This window comes from Ceratina calcarata, unplaced genomic scaffold (assembly GCF_001652005.2).
Source record: "Ceratina calcarata isolate Rehan_Ccalc_2016 unplaced genomic scaffold, ASM165200v1 scaffold8, whole genome shotgun sequence".
Lineage (NCBI taxonomy): Eukaryota > Metazoa > Arthropoda > Insecta > Hymenoptera > Apidae > Ceratina > Ceratina calcarata.
Window position 1 is genome coordinate 239949 of NW_017179316.1, and position 25219 is coordinate 265167.

The 25219-nt window shown below is 44.5% G+C and overlaps 3 protein-coding genes across 8 annotated transcripts in view; 1 reads left to right on the top strand and 2 right to left on the bottom strand.

The window, feature by feature from the left end:
• The window catches only part of LOC108631036 (dynein regulatory complex subunit 7), a 90076-nt gene extending 68816 nt beyond the window's left edge, over window positions 1–21260 (top strand). For 2 of the 5 annotated variants that reach the window (XM_018034714.2, XM_026818491.1), the window contains 10 exons: window positions 17511–17533; window positions 17607–17867; window positions 18292–18709; window positions 18777–19034; window positions 19108–19264; window positions 19336–19417; window positions 19659–19871; window positions 19946–20152; window positions 20233–20469; window positions 20542–20751. In XM_018034714.2, coding sequence (XP_017890203.1) covers window positions 17511–17533; window positions 17607–17867; window positions 18292–18709; window positions 18777–19034; window positions 19108–19264; window positions 19336–19417; window positions 19659–19871; window positions 19946–20152; window positions 20233–20469; window positions 20542–20730 — 2045 coding nt within the window. In that variant the 3' untranslated portion in view covers window positions 20731–20751. Of the gene's footprint in view, window positions 1–17510; window positions 17868–18291; window positions 18710–18776; window positions 19035–19107; window positions 19265–19335; window positions 19418–19658; window positions 19872–19945; window positions 20153–20232; window positions 20470–20541; window positions 20752–21143 lie in introns of those variants that run through there. The other 3 variants (XM_026818492.1, XM_018034712.2, XM_026818490.1) reach the window with 2 other exon arrangements.
• Bili (FERM domain-containing protein 8 Bili) lies at window positions 20476–22693 on the bottom strand. 2 transcript variants are annotated; one of them, XM_018034716.2, is made up of 6 exons: window positions 22350–22693; window positions 21833–22273; window positions 21318–21772; window positions 21088–21246; window positions 20845–21016; window positions 20476–20783 (listed from the first exon to the last, which is right to left on the bottom strand). In XM_018034716.2, exons 1-6 carry the CDS (start codon window positions 22438–22440, stop codon window positions 20743–20745), a joined length of 1359 nt encoding a protein of 452 aa, XP_017890205.1. In that variant the 5' UTR covers window positions 22441–22693; the 3' UTR covers window positions 20476–20742. The 2 variants fall into 2 exon arrangements, with proteins under 2 accessions (XP_017890205.1, XP_017890204.1); XM_018034715.2 differs by having other exon boundaries at window positions 20774–21016.
• Window positions 22694–22813: 120 nt separating this feature from the next.
• LOC108631039 (eukaryotic initiation factor 4A-III) lies at window positions 22814–24692 on the bottom strand. Its single transcript, XM_018034718.2, has 5 exons — window positions 24489–24692; window positions 24032–24367; window positions 23723–23945; window positions 23402–23656; window positions 22814–23324 (listed from the first exon to the last, which is right to left on the bottom strand). The coding sequence occupies exons 1-5, from the start codon at window positions 24637–24639 to the stop codon at window positions 23072–23074; spliced, it is 1218 nt and encodes a 405-aa protein (XP_017890207.1). The 5' UTR covers window positions 24640–24692; the 3' UTR covers window positions 22814–23071.
• Between the last annotated feature and the right edge of the window lie 527 nt (window positions 24693–25219).

The window sequence follows — 25219 nt, forward strand, 5'->3', positions numbered from 1 at the left end:
GAGGGTTGCCCTCCCTCTGCCCCTCGCCGTTCCCCCTCGGTGCCGAGCGTGGAACGAAAATACCTCGCGGCTGCCGCGGAACGACCCCTCATTCCCGGATTCCTCTCCTCCGGGATCCGAAGGACGCCTCCAACCCTCGAGAACAGACGCTCCGCTTCTTCTTCGCTTCGCTTCGTCCTAACGTGACGCGCGACGCGCACAGTAATTTTCGGATTACTTCGTGTTTGCGATTCGTGTCGATTCTGCCTCCTGGCTCGTCGATAACGCTTTTCTTTCGGCGACTCGGAGGGCCAATTGAGAAGTGCCCGGCACGTTTTATTTCGGGTGGACGATAACGAGAAAGACGGTTCAAGCGATCGTGCGTAGGGGCGTGGTCCTTCAACGGTTAAATATTTTTTATTCAAACGGGTTAGCTCGTTTACCCTGCCTGATTAGAATGCTACGTATACATTTTCGGTTTACTGTTTAAAATATTCTTAAGCCTTATACAAACTCAGATTGTATTCAGTTTTCTTTTTCCGATCGATTTCTTTCGACCGACTGTTGGGATTCGTATCGAATACCTTTCGCATAACGTTACGGGACTGGGGTAGTCACGTCACTTTTCTACCATACTTTTACCCAATTTAGTGAGCAACATTGAGATTCTGTCTTATCGCGCCGCTATCGGAGTCTAAACCCTTAAATAGACAGCCGAACAGTTTGCAATCGCTTGAAAGTCATTCAGATACACCCGATCCTCTCTTCATCGAGTAAAAGAAAATCGTACAGAGTCATGCAAATACGAATTAGCAGTGGTCTGAACAAATTGTGTTAATAGAAACCGCGTAAATTTAAAATCGCGTAAGGAAATATTGTGTAAAAAGAGAGTCAGATATACGACTGAACGACTTTAAGGGAAGATTTCCGAAAAAGTTCGGTAAGCTCTCACGCACGTGAGATACTAAGGAAAACGTATCGAGTTGAATTTGGGATTTCGGGCGAGGCTGCTGGCCCTCGGAAGGCCCGCGGCTGCCTTGAAAACCCCTAAGGACGGCCGAATCTACGCCCCCACATTTTCTGGCTTCCTTCCTGCCCCTCGTCCCGCGGCAACCCCCTCGCCGGCCTCCTTTCTCTCCCTTGTTTCTTCCTTCCCGTCCTTCCTTGGGTCGAGAGAGGCTCCTTCCGAGAATCGGTCGCGCGTTTTTCGCTCGCCCACGGCGTTGCGGATAAGCACGCTGGAGAGGGAACAATTAAATGCGATGGAAATTGTACCGGGTGTCCGAGTTTAACCTCACCGAGGCCCTCAACCGAAAAAAATCAGTTCCGAGCAGAGGAAATAATACAGTTATTATTGATTTTTCAAACATTGAACGGGTTCGAAATTAGGAAACTGTTCGGTACTGACTTGTCGGATAATTGATACTTTGGGATATCAACCCCGAAACGACTCGATTTAATTCCCGAACAATAACGCGTTTCCTATGGGGATTTCTAAGCCATCCGCCCACTCAGCGAGCTCCGTTCGACGATCGGCTCGCAAATTAACGCAATACCCGAGCGGAACTCGGCCGTAAATCAAACCGGGACACCCCGTAGCGTATCGGATCGATCACCTCACCTTTCATCAATACCTTGGCCGCTGGTAACGCCAGCCTCGGGTCGACGTTTCGCGGAAAGCTGCGTTCCAGCAGCTTCGAAACCGGGGTGACCGGAGAGGAGGAAAAAAGGGGGAGCCCGGTTACAACGGCTCGCGGCTCGCGGGAACCTGAAATTCGGTTTCCATTGTTTCGTACCCGGGACGTTCATTGATTCTCGCCGGTGGACCGTGATGGACGCCGTTTATTGTAATCATCGACCGCTTCCTACCCTTACAGACTCGTCGTCGAACCAAGAAACTCCCGTGCGTCCTCGTGCTCGAAATTTTCTTACGTATCGGAATTAGAACGAAATTTGAAGTTCTCGTTTAGAGTTTGGCGAACCACTTCTATCCGTAATCTTTGAATTTGTATAAGGTACGTGTGTTTTCGAGTTCGCCCGATTCGAGGTTTAATCTGCTCTCCCATCGCTATTACGCTAATCCCTGGCCGGAATAATCGGTCCGGTCGCGAGGAACGAGCAGGGGATCGGGGGCAATCGCGCCGGAAGCAGCTGGGATTTTCCTTCACTGACGCGGAATTACGGTGTCTAGCTTGATGGTCTGTTCGTTTCCTCCGTTCAAAGCCAATGCGGATACAGTTTTTTTCAGTTAACTCTTACTCGATATCTTTCAATTTATCGATTTGATTTGTGACACAATTATTATCAAGTTAAATCGGTTAATTTTGTTATTTTCATTGGCCATTACTTATCTTTTTCTTTTCCTTTTTCGACTCGTATCTTATTAAGATTTTGTTATTTCTGTTATTTTGTACAACACTATATTCTATTAGAATGTAAAAGTTTCGTTTACGAATATAATTAAGTAATATTAAGAATGAACACCTTTTGGAACAATAGTAATAATAATAATAATAATAATAATAATAATAATAATAATAATAATAATGAATTATTGAAAACAATGATAAAGTAGTACGAATTTTTCGAGACTGATCTCGTCTGGCAACAAAGTGGTCGGTCGACACCCGATCTCCCCTCTGTTCGTTTTCAGCGCGACGATCGTTCGAACAAAATCCTCGTCGCTTCTCGTGTTCACGATCGGCGCGGTTGAAAAGCGCGTTTTATATAGAAGCGGCGCAAAGGCCCGGGATCCACGGTTCCCTCTGTTCTCTGTCCGTTCCACTCTTTCCTCGAGCTCTGCCGCACAATCTCTTTGGGCGTCGTTCGCGCTCCAGAGCTAAAAGGTTTCAGAAATCGTTCGCACGCTTTTCGGCCGCGCGCGCGGATCGGATAAAGGAAAAGACTCTGGCCGAATTCAACGAGAAATCACGTCGCCCCGGGCGTTTCCCTCGGATCGCAATTCCCCGATGTGTCTACCCTTCTTCTTCTCTTCTACTAAAATTTCCAAATTTCAGAAAACCTTCCATCGTTCAAACGTTCCGAATTCGTTCCACTCATTGGCTGTAGGGTTTTACAAACAGCTTTCCCGTTCGACGTTCGGACGATTTATAATATGCGTCCAACGTTTTTCCATTAAAACAAGATGGTAGCGATTAGCGGAATGCAAATCGGTATCGATATAAATTCCCGCGGAACGTGACGGACGGGACACTTGTGACACGGTTGCTGATATGGCACGTTGCCCGCGCTGCGCGCGGTTTCGATCGTACGCAGTAGAATCTAACAGGAAGAAAGGCAGCCCCACGTGCGATCTAATAAGCCGCATTATGCTTAACAATAAGCGAGCTGAGTCACGCGCTCGAATCGCGATACCAACTTGCTTCTCTTCTTCAATATGACATAAGTTGCTCGTAAATCAATTATACGTATATCTAAACGCTCGGATCCATTCACCGAGTTCGCATCTTCTGTTTTGTTCCTACATTGCGATAATTCAGATTCACTGAATAGTAATTACAAAGCGGTTGTCTCGTTTCCTCTGCTCTTTTGTCATTACAGTAGGAAGAAATTTTATATTTCTATGCTTTAATGTCCCATACAAATACGTGAAATCTATATTTATGGACTGTGACATGGATGTCACATTTTAATCAAAATATCAAGCTCATTTAAGTAACAATATTAATGTAATATTCAGGTCACAATTTCAACTTTCTTTATTATCTGTCTATCTCGTAACAGCAAAGCAATAATTGTAACCGTCTTATTACATTATGGATAATTACTTATGAAGTATTTTAAAAAAAACTAAATTTGTTAAACTAAAATTTTTCAATAAGTACATTTTTTATATTTCTTAAACAGCAGTAATTAATACAATACCTAATGACTGTTTAAGAAATATAGAGATATACCGGTTGAAAGAACTTCCGTTTACCAGATTTCATTCACAATATAAGTGTTATCGCAATCATTAGGAAATATGCAACTTAAACTTTTGATTTTTTTTATCTAATCTGCAGAATTTACACGTACTGATTTTAATAGTTTTTATTGACAAGTGCATGACTTCGATCTTCAAGTACAACTTCTCAAGTTCTATTATTTTAATATTATGTAACGTTCATTATGTTCACTACGATCTGAGGAATGACATACTACAATGCGATCGCGATCTGCGATGTCCTAAATTTTAATAGGACCACTTCAACTGTTTAGGAAAGACATTGAATTGATATCTGATACGTTGGTTTGTAGGTGGATGAAAAGAAGTAGGAAGCGTTAGGTACATTGAAAATCGGAGTACGTCCCTGTGCACGGTTCGCGCGAAATGGGTCCCCGCGAGGCGTAACGTAGAACGTTTTCAGGGCCTCGGGCAGGGCAGATAGGAGGTAGTTAGCAGAGGCAGGCTCGTAAGATTTCGGTGTGGTGGTACGTGTACCTCGTCCTGTCCACCCTACCGTCCTAAAGGTGCCTCCACACCACTTCCTCCATCCACCTCCATGAAATTAATCAATCTTATTAAATCCCATGGTTATAGTAATTTTAAACTGGATTACAGTTTAACACTAAACATGCCACCATCGGTCCGAATTGACCGTTTTCAAACATTTGTTCCGTTCATTTTTAATTCTCTATTCAAGTTTATAATTGGAATTGTGTAGAAACAAATTTGAATCGTCATTTTATGAAAGTTGTTCATTTATTAATTCGTTCAGTAAGAAATTGACTACATATTACCTAAATTTAATTATAAGAACAATCATTTTTTATAAAGATCGGTCAGTTTGATTTTAAGATCAGGTATGCAAGAAGGCTTGGTAGGTTTAGCACGAAATGTGATGATCTCTTTTCATTTTTCAACCGAAAGAATGTCAACTTGTACGTTTCCAGATCGATGTTTATGGCCATGAGAATCGCGTTGCAATTTCCTAAACGTCGCGCGAGTAGATTCTCGTTGTGTATGCGGCTTAAGTCGACGGTCGCCCACCCGCGCACTACCACAGGAAACCGATGCCCGCTATATACGCGTTAGCTCGCGTTGCACATACTTGTGTTCGGTTCCCTCGATCCCCCCACACACCCCTCTTTACGACCCTCGGCCACGCTTCCTCGAGCCCCTCCCACCGATCCCTGGCAAGTACCAGTGATCACTCTATCTCTCTCTCTCTTTCTCTCTCTCGATCTCGCGTATTCTCTCCGTTAGCACCACCGCGCGGTCGGTCCTCTCGCTCCCCCGCGCTGCTTCGTTTCGGACCTGAAGACCGAAGGCAGATCGATCGGATTTTCCTCGGGGTTTTCCTCGGCGGCGACGACCGCCTCGCGACGAGTAGAGAAATTGCTCTCAGGGCTCCCCGATTCGAGCGAGGAAAAAAATTCAGGTCGATCGAACGCACTCTCGCGAGAGGGACACGGGAAAAAGAGTGGGCGTCCGAGGGGGGCCGAGGGGTCGACGGCGACGTCGGTGGCAGCGACAACGTCGACGACGACGACGACGACGACGGTAAGATAGGATAAGGGTGAGAGAAAGAGAGAAGCTGAAAAAGTGTCTACGAACCGAGCGCGCGGACATCGCGGGCTCTCTGTGACGGATTTATGTCGGGGAACGAACGAGGTCACGGACTAGAGAAAGAAAAAGCCAGCGACGGTGAAAAAAATCACGTTAAACGGAGATTATGGCAACCTTGAACGAGTAGAAACGAGTTTTCCTAAACTTTCCACGATCCCGACGAATGTACGTCGGAATCCACGAACGAAGGCGAAATCCCATGGATGTCAGGCCGGTTTAAAAGTAAACAGAAATTAAGGAATTTCGTGGTACATATCTGTGGTGTAGGCAAACCCAGAACGGCATTCAATATCATAAATAAAGAATTCAGTATTCAGCATCCAGAATACGAGGCGCGATTCCAAACCCTTGGGAATCGCAAAGTGAAATTTACTCCGTAAATAATATTCATGGTCTTAGCGATAAATCAATGTCTGTAATTTATTTTCCGCGAGAGATATTTATAAATTTACGAGTCGATCGTCACCGCGGCAGGAATTGTCGTCCGAGAAAATTACAGGACGCACCTTCAGAACGGTTCACCGATCGCGCCGCGCCGCCGATCGAAAATTGCACCGCGCTCCAACAAATCCCAACGATTTTTTTTCGTCCTCCAGACTCACACAATTGCCTGCTAACAGTTTAAAGGCCGAGACTGACTACTGAAGTCGCAGACCTCTTATCAATCTTGACCTGTGAATTGCACACCACTTGAAATAATAGTTTTAATAGACTACACCAATGGCTCTACTGGACTTTGTTCATTCGCGTGGCCGCGATTCGGCTTCGTACGGTCCTGTTTTTCGACAAACTCACCGGCGTGGCCCACAGGCACTGTCGCCGACCGATAATTCGAGCCGTCGCGCCACGCCGACCCGCAAACTCAACGTCTGTTCGCGACGTAGCGCAAAGTTGCCGGACGACCGAGGATCGCTCGGTAAATAATAAGAATAGAGAACAACGATATTTCGATCTGCGAACGTGCGATCCGACACGAAACATTTATCCAGATTACGATATCATCTGAATTCATTATTTTTTTATTATGCAAGCGAGTAAGTGTATAACAACGGAGTCACAGGAGTTTCGCGAAAGTTGCGCTGCCGAGACGCTTAACGAGAGCGTAACCTTGTTACACGTTTGGATCGACGTTCGCCGCGACACGCCGATACGATAATCTTGTCCCGTTATTGCATAATTGTATTAACGCCTTTGCGCGCATTGAATTTCACGCTTGCGCGCGCTTACGTATGTGTATTATACGCTGGGAGCATCGCGGATTAAGCATGACCAAAGTGATATACTTCGAACGTACCGTTTACGCCTCTTTAAGATAGTTCCCCAATCCGATACCTTCAAATCCATCGTCGTAAAACGATGCAATTTATCGTACAATCAACCCTGTCTGGAGGTCGGTCAACGATAAACCCGTTTCGGCAATAATAAAATAATTGATCTCTCGATATCGCTGAATGATAATAAGAGCAGTTAACTCTGGTAATAATTAAATCTCGTTCGAAGCTCGCGTGCGTGTCTCTGGATCGATGCGGCACGAAAAAGGGGAAGTATTAACGAGTACAGCCGTCGCGGCAGGATGTTCGCGGTTTCATAAACGACGGAGAGCAGGGTCGAGTTTGAAAGTTGGTGCACGCGATCGATAACCAAAGGAAGACACGCGGCAGTCATCGATAGACTAAAGGCAGGCAAGACACGCATCAAGTTCTGGCTGTCCGCGGTGGTACATCCTGTGTGTACAACGCTTTTACGTCTTACGTTTATCGTAGAGAGCACAGCGTGAGGTTACTAGGACCACGCGTTTAACGAGACGCTGGTACTCGCTTACTCGTCGTTACTCACCACCACCCACCGGCGAACTGTTCTCAGTATTTTAGAAACGATTCGTCTGTCCGGTGAACAGGTTTCAGCATACGTACCCAATTAGCTTTGTGCAATTATTTCTTAGATATAAAACGCGATGGCGAAAATACTTACAGTAAATTATGGGCATTAAAGAATCACTAGGTATAGTGAATGTCCCAATTTCTGTTCACGTTACAATTTCTACTCACTGGCTTAAGATTGCATATGCGGTTATAGAAAGTACATTTCATTATTGACTTATTTCACTATTGACATTTTATGTTCAATTGATAACGATATCATGTTTAGCTGAATTACTGACGTTTTATTCGACGCGTTGTCGCTAGGCTACAAAAAGAATGACCTGAAGAAATACGATTTAGTCCTAGGATCCATGCTCATCGCCAGCGTGGCATTCGCACTGTTTGTTACACCTCAAATCTAGAAGCGGTTTCCTTCAAAGGCATCCATTGACGAAACGCAGGTGGTCCACGTTCGACTTTCTCTGCCATCGAAATTTTTTTACAATTGATTTGACCGGTACAGGCATAGAAGGTATAACGTCTAGGGATCGTTTTCTATTCACTACGGAGCGTCTATGGAATAGTTTGACGGTAACGGGAACAAGGGATTGGCAGAGTCTCAGAAAAATTTCTTAGCCACGTCCCCATCGATGGACGGTGCTCGCGTGCATCGTCGCCATCATCTTTGACGTATACATAATTTCGTTCGGTCGCTCCCTAATCGGGGCCTGTCTCCCTTTCACTTCTTCTTTCCTCCCTTCGACGCCGTCCCCCGTTTTCTCGTATCAGGTGCGTCACGAAGCGTTCCCGATGCCCGGAGGCATCGATCTCGCAGTCCAACCTGGCTGTGCACGGATCCGCGAATCGACTGATTCGAAAACAGGTTGCCGATACCTCGCCATTCGAAACGGTAGCTTTCCGACGACGGAGATTTCGTAGTTGTTCGCAGCTGGACGCGCGAACGAGCCTAGTTATCGCAGACTCGGGTAGAAGAAGGTCGAGGAAAAGAGTCATAGGGCATTGCTCGAGGTGGACGAAGGATGGACCGAGGCGAGGCGAGGGTGGAGGCGTCGGAATAAGGGGTTCGTGGAAGGTGGCAGCAGAGGGTGTAGAATGGGTCGCCAGCAGGGGGTGTAGAAGGAGGGTGGTCGTGAAGGGTGGCCGATGGCAGCGGACACGGGCGAAGAGAGAGAGAGAGAGGAGCGAGCGAAGGGTGAAACGGGGGGACGCCTAGCTGGGAACGCGTCGGTTCGCCGGCACACTAAGTATAGGCGTCCTCGCGACGCCGGCCGTCAATATACCACCCCTAACTAACCCCCCGGGGGGTCCGTGGGTGTTACTGGCTGGCAGCGAGCGAGACGGTCGACGGACGAAAGAAGCAGGACGCCAAGAGTGAGAGAGAGAGAGATAGAGAGTATTGGTGCGAGAGACCGGCGTTTCCGAGAAAGTGCGCGGGACGAGGACGAGGGTAGCCGGACGGATATAGAGAGAACGGAGACGGGGAAAATACGAGGAGGGTGGGTTACTTCTGCACGAGGGATCGTCGTCGTCGCCGTCGCCGTCGCCGTCGCCGTTCTCGTTGCCGTCGTCGACGTCGTCGTTCTCCAAGTCGACGTTGTCCTAGTCGTTGTGTGTGCGAAGGTAGGTGGCACCATCCAACCACCCTATCCCATCCTATCCTCCTGACGCTATCCTATCCTATCCTGGCGTAGCTTAGTTTAGCTTAGGGCCCTGCCACCCGGGAGGCTGCCGTTAGAGGGGAAAGGGGGACACCAGTAACGGACGGAGACGAGCGCGGGACGAGGACGAACGGATACCGCGCGAACGAGTGTGAAACAGAGAGAAGACCTGCTCGTTCGAAACGAGGATGGAGATACGAACGCGGAGAACGGGAAAGAGAGGAGCAGAGCGGAACGAGGATGGATACACGAGCGTAGGGTGGTAGGACATTGCGGATATATTCGCCTCTATCCAACAAACCGGCCTCCTCCGCGCGCACGGTGTAGCAGCAGCAGCAGCAGCAGCAGCAGCGGCGGCATCCTCTCCGGCGTTTCTCTCTCCTGGCCATCCTGCGACGTAATCAGCGAGAGAACCAACCACCCACTCGGCAACCCACCCACCATCGACCCCTTTCTGCTCCACCTCCTCATCCGCCTCATCCTCTCTTGTTCTTCTTCCTCATCCCTCCTTCGCCTCGCGTCTCACCGCGACCACCTACCCCTCGGCATCCCTTGCTCCGGCTGCCGTGGCATGCATCTATCCGGACGTCTATCTACCTATCTATCTCGATGCACTGGGTGTCCGCCCGAAAACCGGCTTCCATTTCTCCCCCCAAACCCGCCGCTCATTCTATCCCGTTCGCTCTCATGAATTTCTCGTTCCTGTCCTTCCCTGCTAGTCGCGTGAACCCGACCATCCTACCTCAGGGTGACGATCCACCGCGAGACTTGGTCCCGTGATGGGACCGTTCCGAGCTAGTTCCTTAATGGCGATCGCGGTTCCAGATACTCGCGTAATTCCAGGACGAAATTCCGAGCTTCGCTGTATATGTATAACGCCTTGACGTTGAAAAAAATCTCGTCGAAGATACCCCGAATATTATACCTGTTATCGAGGAACCCATTACAGTAATCTCCGGATATATGGCCACCGATCGGGCAGGACTTAGCCATGTATCAGTTGTAGTTGTAGGTACTGCTATTAGCTACAAACTAGGTTCTATACAATTTTCTTGTAACTCCAGTGTTTTTTTAATAATCGTCATGAATATGAATCTGATTCTTCAGTACAGAGAGAAGAAACATAGATAAGACTCGAGGCTCGTGGCGAGTAAGTTCTTCCAGAAATTAGTAGGATTGACCCGCGGTCAAATGTCCGGAGAGACATGTTATACTATAACGCCTGAACGCCTTCGTGAAAGAAGTCTCGTCGAAGAGTCAAAGGCACCCTGAATATTACCCTCGTTATTATCGGGGAAGCGATTAATACAGAGGGGAACGATTTGACCGCAGGAATTGTTTAGATTAATCATGGATTTAATTCTCTGGTAATTTAATTCTCACTCCGGCGTTCCCTTCGTGAATTCCCTACGATGAAAGGGTGACATTGACTTGATTCATAAGTATTCGTTGTACTTCATAAGGTCCGAACCAAATGATCCTTAACGGCACTCGCCACCTTATTTAACGTCAGCTTCTCGAAAGTATTTCAAGCTACTTTTAACGGGAGAAGTTGTTCCATAAATGAACAGCGAGTACCAAATTAACACCGTCGAGTTGGTCAGTCGGATTAAGAGAAGGATCGGAAATAGCGTTAAAAGAGAAATCTCGAAACAATAACTGATCGAGCCCGAATCATTCATCCTTACGAGCGAATTAGCAATTTGACGCCTTAATTAATTACCGCTCGTTCAGCGCTTAGCGAAACAAAAGGAGACCGTTTGAACGAGAGCGATGGGAATAAAAAGGGTGGTAAGGGGCACTTAATTTATTTCAATTCTTTTAAATCCCTCCGAATAATTCGCATAGTTTTCCCCCCCTATCATCGCTTTATTAATTATCCGCGTTAAACGGTGGATATCTTTTTCCGTTGGTAGATCGCCCGGCGATTACGAAGATGAGCGAGGACGAATGATCGCATGGAAGTACAGTACGGTGTACACGTGTATCTGTTATTGTGATATGGATGTTAATAGGTTAGGGGGTCTCCGGAGAATGTGGGGTGAATCACGATTTCGATAAGGGTTTATATTCCTCCCGCTCTTGTCCATTCTTGCCTCCCTACGTTCTCCTCCTCCTCCTCCTCCTCTCTCTTTCTCTGTCTTTCTTTGGCTGTTTCTCTTCTGCACGTTCGCCTCTCCGTTGCCCCTTTTTGCTCGTTCCTCTCTTCCTCTTTCTGCGTTACGCTGATTCCGACTGCCGCCACCGAGGTTTCTCCCTCCCCTTTCGTTGCCCGCTCATTGAAAACCGGTTCTAGGGCTTCCAACGTGCTGGGTTTGCACGTATATGGGTGCTTCTCTCTCTCCGGTGAACGGCTCTGTTTATACACACGCGTGTACACAAACGCGCGGCACGGGGAATGCGCGCGTGTCCGTATACGTACTTATTTTATAGCGCCGACGTCAGAAACACGTGTACCGCTCGTTAGAGCACGCTTACGTATCACCGGCATTTGTAACGATCGGTCGTCAGGGAGAGGAGGCCTTCCCGCGCGCGTCTCGCCAAACAATCATTTCAGCTCGAGCAACGTTTAGTAACCGCTAACTTTTCCGCCACTTTCAGTACGCAGACGTTCATTTTCACGTTCTTTACTCTGTTCTACCAATAACTTGTTAGAAAATTTGAAAGATGCGCTCTTCGGAGAGTTTGGAATATGTGCCGTATTGTTTTTCACAATTCTCTTACGGCAAGGTCCATCCACCTCCCCATTCTGTGGCCAGATCCTTGAAACACTCTTATTATATTAGGCGTGCCATGCAGCACCATTGTTGTATGACTAACCATTTAATAAAATATTGACCATCTCTAGTTATATCTATATAGTTTTAAGAAATCATCTCCGAGTACGAAAGCAACTTAGCCACTAAGCAACTGTGAGGTTCAAAGTGAACCCCGAGTCACAGAACTCAGTCACACTCTCCCCCAATCTTGAGGATTTGTATATACTCACGATTTCCTAAACGAGACAGATTTTGACTGGATAGCGATGCAACTACTATTCGCTTGAACTCCTCACAATTGTATAGTCCGTAATTGAAAATGTAAAGTTACATTATAATTACGGAAGCTTAGTTCTACACGGATCCTAAATACAACATCATGACCTGAAACCGTCGGTCGTGACACCCTTTTGCGGCATCAGAGTATCAATTCGACACCGCGACATCCGCGATATCCGCGACTTGCCGCGCTTCTAAAGGGTCCGTTATCAATAGCTCACATTGTGCCCGTCCTTTAACCGACGTAAAGTTCCGAATATCGGCGATTCATAGAAACTAGGTCGCGCGCACCCATCGTGTTGACCACAACACGTGCAATCGTCCTTAAAAAAGGACCGTCATTAACAAACTAAAATAGTGCAAAATACTGGCTTGAATGTATCTGAAACTAGACATTAAAACGAATTTTGTCTTCATTATCTGAGAAATAAAGACGTAAAATCGAATGGCATAAACCAATACTTTTGGTAAATAGTACCGTTGACATTCTGCCTTATAGCGTTTCAATCGGAGCCAACTCACTCAAGATTGCATATAAAATTATAGAAAGAAAAAGACAGTGAGTAGAAATTATGATATGAACAGAAATTGAGACATTTACTGTATTTGATAATTAGAGAACGGGTTTTATTCATTTATAAGGAAACGGGAGGTGCTAAAATTATAAATGGCGCGCATAATGTGCAACCGCAATGAAGAGTATTAAAAAGTGAATGTACATTTCAATGTTTCAATAATAAAATAATTGCTTACCTGAAACACGTCTTTTGAATTGATAGCATAAATGTTTTGCATTACATAAACATCGGTAGTCTATTAATAATGATCGCCACTCATGGGATTTATTTGGTTCAGTTATTATTATTATATTTTTCTTAATGTCATACAAATTGTACATGATTTTCAATCTGCTATGCACGAGTCGCTACAATAATTGTACGACGTGATTTAATTACACAGTTTCGTAACAAACTTGAAAGGGTAGACGGCGTTTCCCTCCAAGTTCATCCGTCGTCGTTGAGAAAACGAATATAAAGTGGTACGAAGTTTAAAACTAGGCTTATGCCGGGATACTTCCACTTTCTGTTCGGCATAAATTCGTTCAGTCGGACAATGAAGTTGCGAACTTGCTGCTACTCGCATCACACGAATGGATAGTCGAGATGAACGAAACCTTTAAGTAGACATGGTCAGTGAACTGCGGACTTTTGTATGAAATAAAACTTGTAGGGTATCAGTTTAATAAATGATATACAGTCGAACTTCGATATACGACGAATCCATTCTTTCGATTTTTCGATATTTTGACAAAAAAAAATTTTTTATTTTTCCGAGCTTTTTCCAAGGGGTACCCCTTCAATTTGTTCCAAATTTTCGTTTTTTGCCAATAACTTCGAAACCGTTGGAGATACGGGAAAATTGCATCAGATCTTTCTTGTAGAGGGCGACGAGATCTACAATTTCTGTATAAAAGTTTCTTGCTAGCGTCAATAGTTAACGAGTAATTTGCAAAAAACTGGTTTTTCGTTTTTCGTCAATAACTCGTTAAATANCTGTATAGACAATACATTCTTAAACCTCATGCTATGTATTTCGCTGTTTGTATTTTATGCACTTTTGTCCACTATATATATTTCTCACATCTTCTATATACCCAATTTTGCTGTAAATGCATGAAACCCGCAATGTGTAATCGTCAATCGTCCGCGAAGCTTCGACCCTTTGCAACTAAATAATTTAATTCGTTCAGTAATGATTTAAATAGTTGCTAACCATTACAAGTGTTGAACGTAACGATTAGCCGAAGTAACTTATTAATTCAACCTACATTTTATACGTTTCGCAAACCGCGAATATCGCGGATTACGTAAGCGGTGGTCTATACATAACTAAACCGAATTGGAGCGAAGCCGTCCGGCACTCGCAATCAAATAAAACCATCACGCGTATTTTCTATTTATCATCTATCGATCTACCGATAACTAGCGTATTAGGGTGGGTCTATTAAAATTCTGAAGTCAAATGACTGTGCATACTAAGAATTTCATATACATAAAAGTGTATAGATATAAATTATGATTTTTTAAGCAAATTAAAGCACTTCTATTATGCGTATAAGAAATAAAATATTTTACATTATATGTATATAAATAAAATAAAATCTTATTTGAAATCAGGCAACAACCTTTGCACTGATCCAATATTTCATGTCTCAATCTTCAGGGTCGTGGGATAAGAAATGCAATGCATCACGAATCCGCGAGTATCGTTTCATAGTTTCCCAAATCATCGAGTATTACACGGCGAGGTATCGCGCCCGAGTTCGGCACGGTTTCCAGAGCATGTAAACCCGCGTAGGTGTAAACCCATGATGTGTGTGTGTATGCACGTGTACGTGTGTTCGCGTAGGGCTCTCCGGCTGGTCGCGTAGCATAGGGCGGGTCGGTGGAACATCTAGCCAAGGTATATATAGGCAGGTAGGGAGTAGGTACTATCTAGTATCTAGTAATACCGGGTACTAGGTACGTACGCGCCGCGGACGCCAAATAGTGGTTCGCATATTCAGAGAGATAGCGACGTCGCTCGGTGCGATCGCCTCTGATTTAGGCCTCTCTCCTTCTCTCTCCGTTGCTCGCCGTTGCTCCTCGTCGGATCTCTCGATCCCCCTCGATCCTACCGTCGCTCTTTATCCCTCCTTTCGTTCGCCCTCGGTCGTTCTATCTTCCAACGCGCGCCCAACACACCCGCGATTCGGTGTACCGACCGCGTGTGTCGACCCGTGCACGTATACGAATTACACATAGCACTCTGCTCGCGTCCACGGATAACGTCCTCGATACGGCGCGGCGGCCAGCAGCAGCATCGAGCACGACATCGGGCCGTCCCGAAAAGCACTATCTCGCGGCACCCCGCTCGAAGCCGACCAATCAGTGGTTCGATCCACGCTTTCGACCGCGTCGCGCTTTGATCATGCACCCTGCGACTGATACCCACCACGACCATCGTCTCGACGTAAATCACGTCTTTTCTCTTTCCCGCTCGTGCTCTATTCCGCGGGCGTGGATCGCCAGGGGGATTATCGATAGCGCGCGCGCCGTCGCGGAATTAAAGGATTTTTCTACTTTTAAATTCTAGATCGTCGCGATCGCTCAGCTGTAAGTCGCTGGCTTGCCCATCGCTCGATATTTTTTATGTATTCACTGGCATCCCCCGTCGTGGCCTTGCCCACGCTAATTATAGAACGCGAAATGTGTAGAATAGGAATGTCGTGATAAAAACCAAGTAGCTAAAATGTTGGACTTCAAAGATATCGAATATTTTGTAAATGTACATTTTACATTTTCCGTAATAGGTTCTCGTTCACAAAGGTTACTCATACAAATAACTAAAAATCAATTTCAGCATTTTTCGTCGATCATCCACTAACAGGGTGAAAAGATGAAAAATATGTATTTAGAAAAGTCTTAGTAGTCTAATAAAACCTTTAAAGTTGCATGACTTAACGTCTTGGTTACTGTTCATTAAATATTTTAATCCAATACATTTTTAATTCTGTGTACGATAATTAATACGGACGAAACCAGGTCGACGGATGTTACTATCTATACCTAATTGCGATTATCGCGTCGTGAATTTCAATCGTTGGTCGATACTACCTGAAGGAACTACGATAAAACCAGAGAAAAAGTTTTCGACGCTTATAATTTCTCATATTTTAAATCTGTCAAGCGTGAGAATGTATTGCACGCAGTGTTCCAATGATATTTAAGCCGTTCGTTCTGGTTGTAAATAATCGGTCGCGACGTAAGTTGATGGTTGAGAAACACTGAGCGCAGCTGCCGCGGCGCGGCGGCGGTATCTCCGCGTTGTCTGCCACCTCACACCCTCGTCTTGCGTCCCACGTGGGTGCCGGTCGAAGGGGTCGCGCGGAACGACGGTGACGCGCGGGGGCTAGCGAGGAACAGCGGGGTGGGTAACGGCAATGGGCGAGGAAGCGGGATCGAGGGATGGCGACCGACCGACCGGGCGAGGCGGGCAAGGAGGGCGGCTCGAGGTGGATAGGGTGAGGCTGGCTTGGGTGGACAAAGGGGGCCGAAGTGGGTGAAGGGATCGAGGGATAGCCACCCACTGACCATCTCTCCCCTACCCTGGCCCGGACCGTGTTCTCGCAAAAAAGACCGTCTTTCCTGTAAGACGCGAGGCGAAAGGGCGAGGTACCCTTCCGACTTCGATTTTCGACCACCTTTGACCTTTCCTGAAAATTCGCTGAAAATCGTTGAACGAGCATCGCGAGCAACGTCTTCGGCGCTCTTTTATTGCATCTGTGTTTCCCTGTTTCTGTGATCGCCGTTCCCTCTCGCCTCTCTTCGTATGATATACGGTAATTCCCGTAGTACGGCGCAGTAAATTGTACGCATAGATCATAATACAGTGACGTAGGTCAGGGACCGAGAATACGCACGAACTGCCACGTGCTCGGCGACCGTATTTCAATGTGTACTCTTCTCGCGTGGCCGATCAGCGGCTGCGTGCGAGATGCATTTACTCTTTAACATTGTTGTTATTGTTATTATTATGTGCCGTGAGACTAACGGTAAATCGAGTAGATTACGTAATCTATCAACGGTCGGCTGTGTAGACACCTTTAACGGGTCACGATCAACTTTTTCTGTTATTGACCGCGATGAGCAGCCCGCTGTATTATCTCGCAAACGGGAAAGTTGATTTAAAGCAACAAGTGTTCCCGCTTATTGAATTACAAATGTTCCTTCTTATATATATATATATATATATATATATATATNGAAATACACCTTTTATAGTCTTTACGGATCACAGAAGACCAGAACAAGTATAAATTTGTTTAAATTGGAAAACAATTTGTTTCTCGATCTTCTCCATTATAGAGCCCGAAGAAATTAATTTTAATTACTTCGATCATTCTCTGTTGCTCCTTTTCGGCACGAATCATTTTCTCCTCCAGTTTCTTCGTCTTCTCCTCTTCCAGTTCAGCTGCGAAATAACTTTTGTATTCCGTAGGAGGGTTCAGCTTATATTTCGTGATTTCATGATGAGTCGATGCCGGTCGCTCCGGCTTTTCCGGTTGCGGTAAGTAGGGGCACGTTCTTCTGGTCAAATCGCATAACGTTTGCTCTCTGGACGCATAGCCGCTGACTACGTACGCATTGTATCCCTGCGATAAGAGGAGGCTGACGAGAAAAGTTGCGCACTCGAAGCAATTTCCCTTTCGAAACTTTTGTACCCACGTCGGCGAACGCAGCTGTTTCGGCTGTAAACAGAAACAACGCCATGAATGGGGTATTATATATATATCTCTATATATATAATACCCCATTCATGGCGTTGTTTCTGTTTACAGCCGAAACAGCTGCGTTCGCCGACGTGGGTACAAAAGTTTCGAAAGGGAAATTGCTTCGAGTGCGCAACTTTTCTCGTCAGCCTCCTCTTATCGCAGGGATACAATGCGTACGTAGTCAGCGGCTATGCGTCCAGAGAGCAAACGTTATGCGATTTGACCAGAAGAACGTGCCCCTACTTACCGCAACCGGAAAAGCCGGAGCGACCGGCATCGACTCATCATGAAATCACGAAATATAAGCTGAACCCTCCTACGGAATACAAAAGTTATTTCGCAGCTGAACTGGAAGAGGAGAAGACGAAGAAACTGGAGGAGAAAATGATTCGTGCCGAAAAGGAGCAACAGAGAATGATCGAAGTAATTAAAATTAATTTCTTCGGGCTCTATAATGGAGAAGATCGAGAAACAAATTGTTTTCCAATTTAAACAAATTTATACTTGTTCTGGTCTTCTGTGATCCGTAAAGACTATAAAAGGTGTATTTCAAAAAGAAATAGTTCATTGGAAAATGAATAAAACAAACATAAATTTTATTAAATTGGAAAAGAATTTGTTCCTCACGCTTTCTTCATTTTTTTTTCGAAATTCATCCATCGGACAGAAAAAAGTAGTAGACCACGAAATGTTCGTCTTGTCTCTTAAAAGTATTTATTCATTATTTTAATATTTAAAGGTCACGCTTTTCCGTTGTCCGATTGAACTCAAATTTTGTACATATTATTCTTTTATTAATTAGGACAATTGACTCGCATCCCTGAGAAAAACCGCATTCGGATTTTAGGATTTGGAACAGCTACCCGTGGACAGCTATTGGGGATACAGGATACATGCTTGGGTAGCAATTTTACCGGAGTTAGAAGGGCTGAGGGACCAGGAGATAACTCGTCCACTTTTCATCGAATCCACTACCGGCGTATCTTACGATCCCAAGGACTACGACACGGCTCAGCTGTATCTGGGCGTGGAGAGTATATGGAACGATAAGAATTACTGGGTAAATATGCAGTCGTCCGCGAAATCGTGCGTAGACATAGCGTGGGATTTAACAAAAGTAGAACTATGGGAGCACTTGCTTCCCGGCGAACCGTGGACAATGCGCGGTGTAGCAGAGGAGATCGATGATGAGTCCGCCGTGCAACAAGAGAAACACTTGGACATGCCATACTCGTACGTAAACGAGATAAACATCAGCGAAGAAGGTGCGTTAGGAACTTTGGGGTCGTAAATCTTGAACGCGTCGATGCATCTCTTCATTTGGTTGCGTAGAATATAGGAAACGATATCCAAACGGTATGAAAATTATATTTTACAAGAAGACGAAAGTTGAATTGTACGCGCCGTATCTGCAAACGGACGGACTGATAGAAAAGATCACGGTCTACGACGACTACGATCACATAACTCCCACGGAAGTTTACGAATATTACGTGAACAGATCTGACCATCTCATGGAGACGCGGAAGAACAAGAACGATGGTTCGATTATAGATTATTACGGGAGAGGAAGACCGGACCAGTGCAAAGGTAGCTTCTTAGAATGATATCTCCCTTCGTTTTAACAGACGAAATTTAAGTTTATCGAGAATTAAATGCGCAGAGCACCGATATTTCGTCGGTGGTCCGAATCAAGTGGATAGCGAGCGGATCTTAGATTTTTATCACGTCGCTCGTTTCGACGGGCTATCGAGGCTCGAGTCGCACCCGACGTACTTGACCCAACAGTTCGTTGATCGTGACGACTTTCTGTATTACCGGTGAGCGATTATGCCAAATAATTCGAACATTAATTCTTACGACATTAAAACCAGAGTTTCGATTGCACCAGGCATGCGGAATTCTCGCAAAAGAGGGAAAGAAGCGCGCGGAGGGATGCTTCTCAACAGGATATTCATTATCGACACATTTCGGTAAGGCAGGCTTTATTCGGGACGCTTATCGTGGGAAGGTAATTTAAGGAATCATACTACCGAAAAATAGTTGACGCGGAATATTAGTGTTTCCACCGAAGAGAGATTACTAAAGTGTGTAAAAATTTAATATTTGCGATGGGAACAATTTTAGATTCCGATCGAGTAAATAAAGAGCAACTTCTTAAGATAAAAATTGGTATGAAATGCTAATGTATTTTTTGGTAATCGTTCCTTGTAGAAAATTATCGAGAAATTTGATAGGGACGAACGAATCGTACCGCGTAAGAATATTGCCATACGCGAGTTCGCTATAAGCGATAACGAAATACGTCTTACGTATCATTATCAACCGGGGCAATTCACGAGAGCTTCGCGGATGTACGTGAAACCTACATTAGCGGAGAGAGGTGAACGATTGACTCTCAATCCAGAGCTGGTGCAAGGATACAGCGTGAGACATTTTTCCTACCCGTCGTGGTACATCAAAAAGTATTCTAATTTTTATTTAAATTGTTTTGTCTCCAGCCATTAGACGAATCCTACAGGTCTTTAGACTTGTTGTACGAACTGGATGCGCAACTGAGGGAAGAAGATACGTCCATATCCCAAGTTCGAGCAGCGGAAAAGGAATTATACGCTTTTCTCGACGTAAGGGAAAAAGAGTATTTGCATCCACAATTATCGGTTTCAATATACGATACGTTGAGGGATCCGGAATCAGAAATGTTGGCGGTAAGTACATACAACAAAGAATACGCGATTAAAACCACGGATATCAGTGATTGATTTTGTGTACTTTGTATTAAATACAGAATGAATGGTCGCGGACGGAAAGCCAGATGGATACCACGGAGGATGTAGATTATTTGTTACCGTACTTGGCTCGTATAGGAAATCCATCGCAGTTATCGCGTGAAGACGCGCTCTGGATACGAAACGAGTGCCTAAACGATTACAAACACTCAGCTATACGCAGAGCGAATAAGATTTTACGGAAGTTCGAGGTACACTCTCAGGAATTGGCGAGGACACAAGCGTTATTAACACAGGTGAAGTAATTTGTTGTAAAATCCCGTTGTTTATTTGGATACAAAATACAATGTAGAAATGCCTTTTTACAGAGCGAAGATTTAACTCGCGAGGAAGAAGAACAGATATTAGAGAAAATGAACGAGATCAACTTTTACTTGCAAACTCTGGAAACCAGATTGAATCGGCACCGGGACATGGTTCCCGTGCGATACCAGATGTTGGTAGAGCACTTACACCGAAGTCCGCATCTCGCAATTCTTGCAAGTGATTCACAATAGGTAAACGAGCCCTTACTGAAAAGACCACGAACCCATCTGCCCGATACACCGTCCTGAAATCATTTCAATCGATAAAGGTAACGAACTGTTTACAATCGTTTATGGAGCACTCACCTTCGTCGTCGAAGGTAGCCAATGTAAATTTACTGAGTTTATTAGTAAAGCTCCCAGTGTTCGCACCTATCGTGTGATCCGTTAAACGATCGGCGTTCGCGACGTCGCCGTCAGCCCCGTGACGGCGGTGCTCTTCGGCGAAACCGGAAATCAACGTGTCCATCATTATTGCCTAACGAGCAATCGCATCAATTTTAATACCGTCAACTCGTTAAGTTTCTATCCGTAATGCGCGAATCGTACTTGTCTCGAGAATACTTGTAGAATTTTATAAACTCGTGCTCCGTTCTCGCGTACAGGGAACTGTAGGAATAAACACGGCAGACAGTCTGGATTAGCTTCGTCCGAAGGTTTCGCCATTTCCCAGCACAACTCCGGATACCTTAGACCCAACAATAAACTCTGTAGAAAAATTATGTTTAACTTCTTATTTGGACGATAACTAATTCATCGCGAGCCACTTAATCACTTACGCATTGACCGTCGTCCACGATGTACACACCCGACGAATTGATGGCTATCAGCACTTGCATATCGCGATTCGTGATCCAAGTCGCGAGTCCTCTCACTGGACGCTCGATCTGTCCCTGAAAGAACGCCGCCCCATAGCAAGGCAGACTCCAGCAAAACTCCAAATACTTCCTGATAAGCTTCCTCGAGTTCGTGTTAGTTCCGGTGTGACTCGGTATCCTTTTGTACTGCTCGAGAAGGCGAGCCTCCGGTGCTCCCTTTCCTCCCACTAATCCTAATCCAACACCCAGGCCTAATAGCAAGCTGGGTGAATTGTAATGATGAGGCAGGAATCGGCCTCGGTGCCGCCTGAAAAATGCTAACGTATGAGTTTGCGGATTGTACGGGCCGAGCTCAATACGGGCTTGCAAAGCACCCAGGCTCGCATATCTCGCCTGACCCTCGCATGGATACCGTCCTGAAATTTATATCTTCTATTACGACCAACTATCCTTCAAAATTCATTCAAATCCGTTACCTTGCAGCACATTGTTTCTTGCTTCTGCATACAACAGTTCCAGTACTTTAACTTCCTTTATTTGCTCCTCGTCCGAGCGGGAAAGGAATACGTTTCTCCTAAGACAAAGCAAGGGCTCCTCGTCCGATTCTTCCCTCTGGGAACTGTACTTCTTTATCAAACGATTCCATTTCGCGGCCAATTCTAATGGCTTGTGATTCGGACGTAATTGAACTTCCAGTCTGGATGAGCAAAGCCATAAAGCGAACACCGTTTGTCCGGTGAACAGTGAAGTTCTTGTTAATCCCAGTTCACCCTCCGACTGCATCATTGCCAGAATTTGATGTGCAGTGAAATTTTGTTCAATATCCATTGTTAAAAAGATTCCAGTCATCAGGTACACGGCTATCCTTACGGTAGATCTCCCAACGTTCAAATATTGCGATTGATTCACTATCATTGCTAAACAGATGAAAAGTTCAGGCGAAATTAAATCCGCGATAAAAAGATTTTTAATGTATTCTTAGAGTTCTCTTACAAGACGATGCATGTCCGTCAGTTTTATAATCATTTTGGTAACGGCGAACCGGTTGTCCCCTTCGAATAGCACAGTCCTCTTGCGTTTCCATCGCTTTTAACTTTTAATTCATCACTCGAAGCGTAAATTGTTACTCGTGTTTCTCATTTTTACCCTCCACACGTAAATACAGATATCACCCTCATGTCATTACCCCCAAGGAAATCAGCAAACGAATCGACGGATGGAAGTATGAATTGAATAGATTTTTAAATAAAAATTAATGAATAGTGAAACGAAATCAGTTTTCTTGCAAAACAGACGAGAAACGACAAAATACCAATTAATTGTTGCAAGGTACTAAACCAAAATACTGCTCTGCTGCCATCTGAGCCAAAGAAGTTATTGATTAATTCTCCCTCTTGGGGATGACATATTTTAAATTTTTTTACTACTAAGGGATGGTAAAGAAATAAATGGCAACGTTCTTTTACGTGTTTATTTCATATTGAAACCTTGATTATCTATTGGTACAAAGTAAGTTAATTTTTAACATTTGATCTATTTAAGTGGGAGAAAACAATTGATCTTTTCATTGATAAAATACAATGAATATTTTGAGTTCTAAAGTGAAACAATACAGTGATTGACTCGAAACAAATGCTTCATAAATATTCTTTCAGAATATTAATAAAAATAGATTTCTTATATTAGCTAATTGTCGAATAGAGCTTTGAATAAAATTATATCAAATCAGCTACGTTCATGGGCATCTCGTCGATCTGCGTCGAATAATATTGTTCGATGTCTCGGAGGATCCTTATATCGTCAGTCTTTACGAAGTTGATAGAAACACCTTTCCTACCGAAACGTCCTGACCGTCCTATTCTGTGAATATACAGTTCACGATTGTTGGGCAGATCGTAGTTGATCACAAGAGACACCTGCTGCACGTCGATTCCTCTTGCCCATACATCGGTCGTAATTAAAACTCGACTGAAAATATATTTATTGATATAAAATCTACTTAGACTTATAATTAATTAATAATAGCGGCGTTAATTGTACTATACCTCTGTCCTAGTCGGAATTCTTTCATTATGTTGTCTCTTTCTTTCTGGGGCATGTCGCCGTGCATGGAGCAGACGGTGAAGTTAGCTTCCCTCATTTTCTCAGTCAACCAATCGACCTTACGTTTAGTATTGCAGAAAATTACTGCTTGCGTTATAGTTAAAGTGTCATACAAATCGCAGAGCGTGTCGAACTTCCACTCTTCCCTCTCAACGGCCACGAAGAATTGTTTTATTCCTTCTAACGTTAACTCATCGCTGTAAACAATGATCAGTTAGAGACGCAAGTTAACTAACCTTAAATCTAAGAAGAAACAAACTTACCGTTTTACGAGAATGCGAATGGGGTCCGTCATGAATTTACTGGTCATCTCAAGAATTTCATGTGGCAATGTCGCAGATACCAGCACTACTTGAGTTGCTGGTGGCAAGTACCTATATACATCGTAAATCTGTTCTTTGAAACCTTTGTTCAACATCTCATCTGACTCGTCGAGGACTAACATTTTGATAGCTCTCGTTCTAAGAACTCTTCTCTTTATCATGTCTAAAAATAATCACACAATTACTGATCTAGCTGAAATCTATCAATGACAGTTCCCTATTTATAATAATTATTAATGTAATAATTACCAAATACTCTGCCAGGCGTGCCCGATACGACGTGCTGTCCATAATCCAGTTTCCTGATATCTTCTCCAAGATTGGTACCTCCGATACAAGAGTGGCACTGAACGTTCATGAAATCTCCCAATGCCAGAATAACTTTTTGTATTTGCGCTGCCAACTCTCTTGTGGGCGACAAAACTAACACTTGCGTTTCTCTAATTTGCGTGTCCAAAGACTGCAATATCGCAATCGAGAAGGTTGCAGTTTTGCCAGTACCAGATTGAGCTTGTGCAATCACATCCCGCCCTTTCATTATCGGTTTGATCGAACGCTGTTGAATCGCTGATGGTTTCTCAAAACCTACGGCAGAATTAGTAGCGTTATGATATGAATAAACGCCATATCCGTTCGATTTATAAACAAGAAATGATACAAGCACAGTTGCATTACATGAAACAGTGCAACGAAAGTAAAGTATTACCATAAGCATAAATCCCACGCAGCAGCTCGTCCCTGAGGCCCATATTATCGAAGGTTGGGATAACTTCGACATCCTCACTAGTTTCGAATTCAACATTTGATAAATCTTCTGTTTGAGCAACACGACGCGACTTTACTTCCGCCATTTTCATCAAAACACGCGACTTGTTCTCTTATTTAGTCACTAGCACACTAGGACGTCACCACCTATAACCAGTATGATAAATTCAATTTGGGATTGCTCGTGGCGCCATCTAGCGTTCACGGCTGCGAAACCGCTCTTCTCTCTGGTGCAGCAATATTGGAGCCAAGCACTTTCGCTTTTGACATCAATTTCGTTTTTCGTGAATAACTCCCGAACGGATGGACGTAGGGGGGCGTATTTAGGCTCATTTTGTAGGGGACGACGAGATCTACAATTCCTGTGCAAAAAGAATTCGCTAGTGTCAATGGTTAGCGAGTTATAGACGAAAAACGAAAAACAGTTTTTTGCAAATTACTCGTGAACTGCTGATGCTAGCGAGAAACTTTTACATAGAGATTGCAGATCTCGTCGTGCTCTATAAAGTCGTCCTATATACGTCCCCCTAAGTCCATGCGTTTGGAAGTTATTGGCAAAAAACAGAAAAACAGTTTTTTGCAAATAACTCGTTAACTATTGGCACTAGCGAATTCTTTTTGCAGAGAAATTGTAGATCTCGTCGTCCCCTACAAAATGAGCGTACATACGTC

What these genes read in the sequence shown, in the direction of transcription:
- Bili (XM_018034715.2), bottom strand. Translation starts at nt 22,440, where the DNA reads ATGGAAACGCAAGAGGACTGTGCTATTCGAAGGGGACAACCGGTTCGC. An exon ending in TGACGGACATGCATCGTCTT is followed by an intron (nt 22,274 to 22,349) that starts GTAAGAGAACTC and finishes TCATCTGTTTAG; the next exon opens with CAATGATAGTGAATCAATCG. An exon ending in TCGTGGACGACGGTCAATGC is followed by an intron (nt 21,247 to 21,317) that starts GTAAGTGATTAA and finishes ATTTTTCTACAG; the next exon opens with AGTTTATTGTTGGGTCTAAG.
- LOC108631039 (XM_018034718.2), bottom strand. Translation starts at nt 24,639, where the DNA reads ATGAAAATGGCGGAAGTAAAGTCGCGTCGTGTTGCTCAAACAGAAGAT. An exon ending in CACGCCTGGCAGAGTATTTG is followed by an intron (nt 23,946 to 24,031) that starts GTAATTATTACA and finishes GATTATTTTTAG; the next exon opens with ACATGATAAAGAGAAGAGTT. An exon ending in GAATTCCGACTAGGACAGAG is followed by an intron (nt 23,325 to 23,401) that starts GTATAGTACAAT and finishes ATATATTTTCAG; the next exon opens with TCGAGTTTTAATTACGACCG.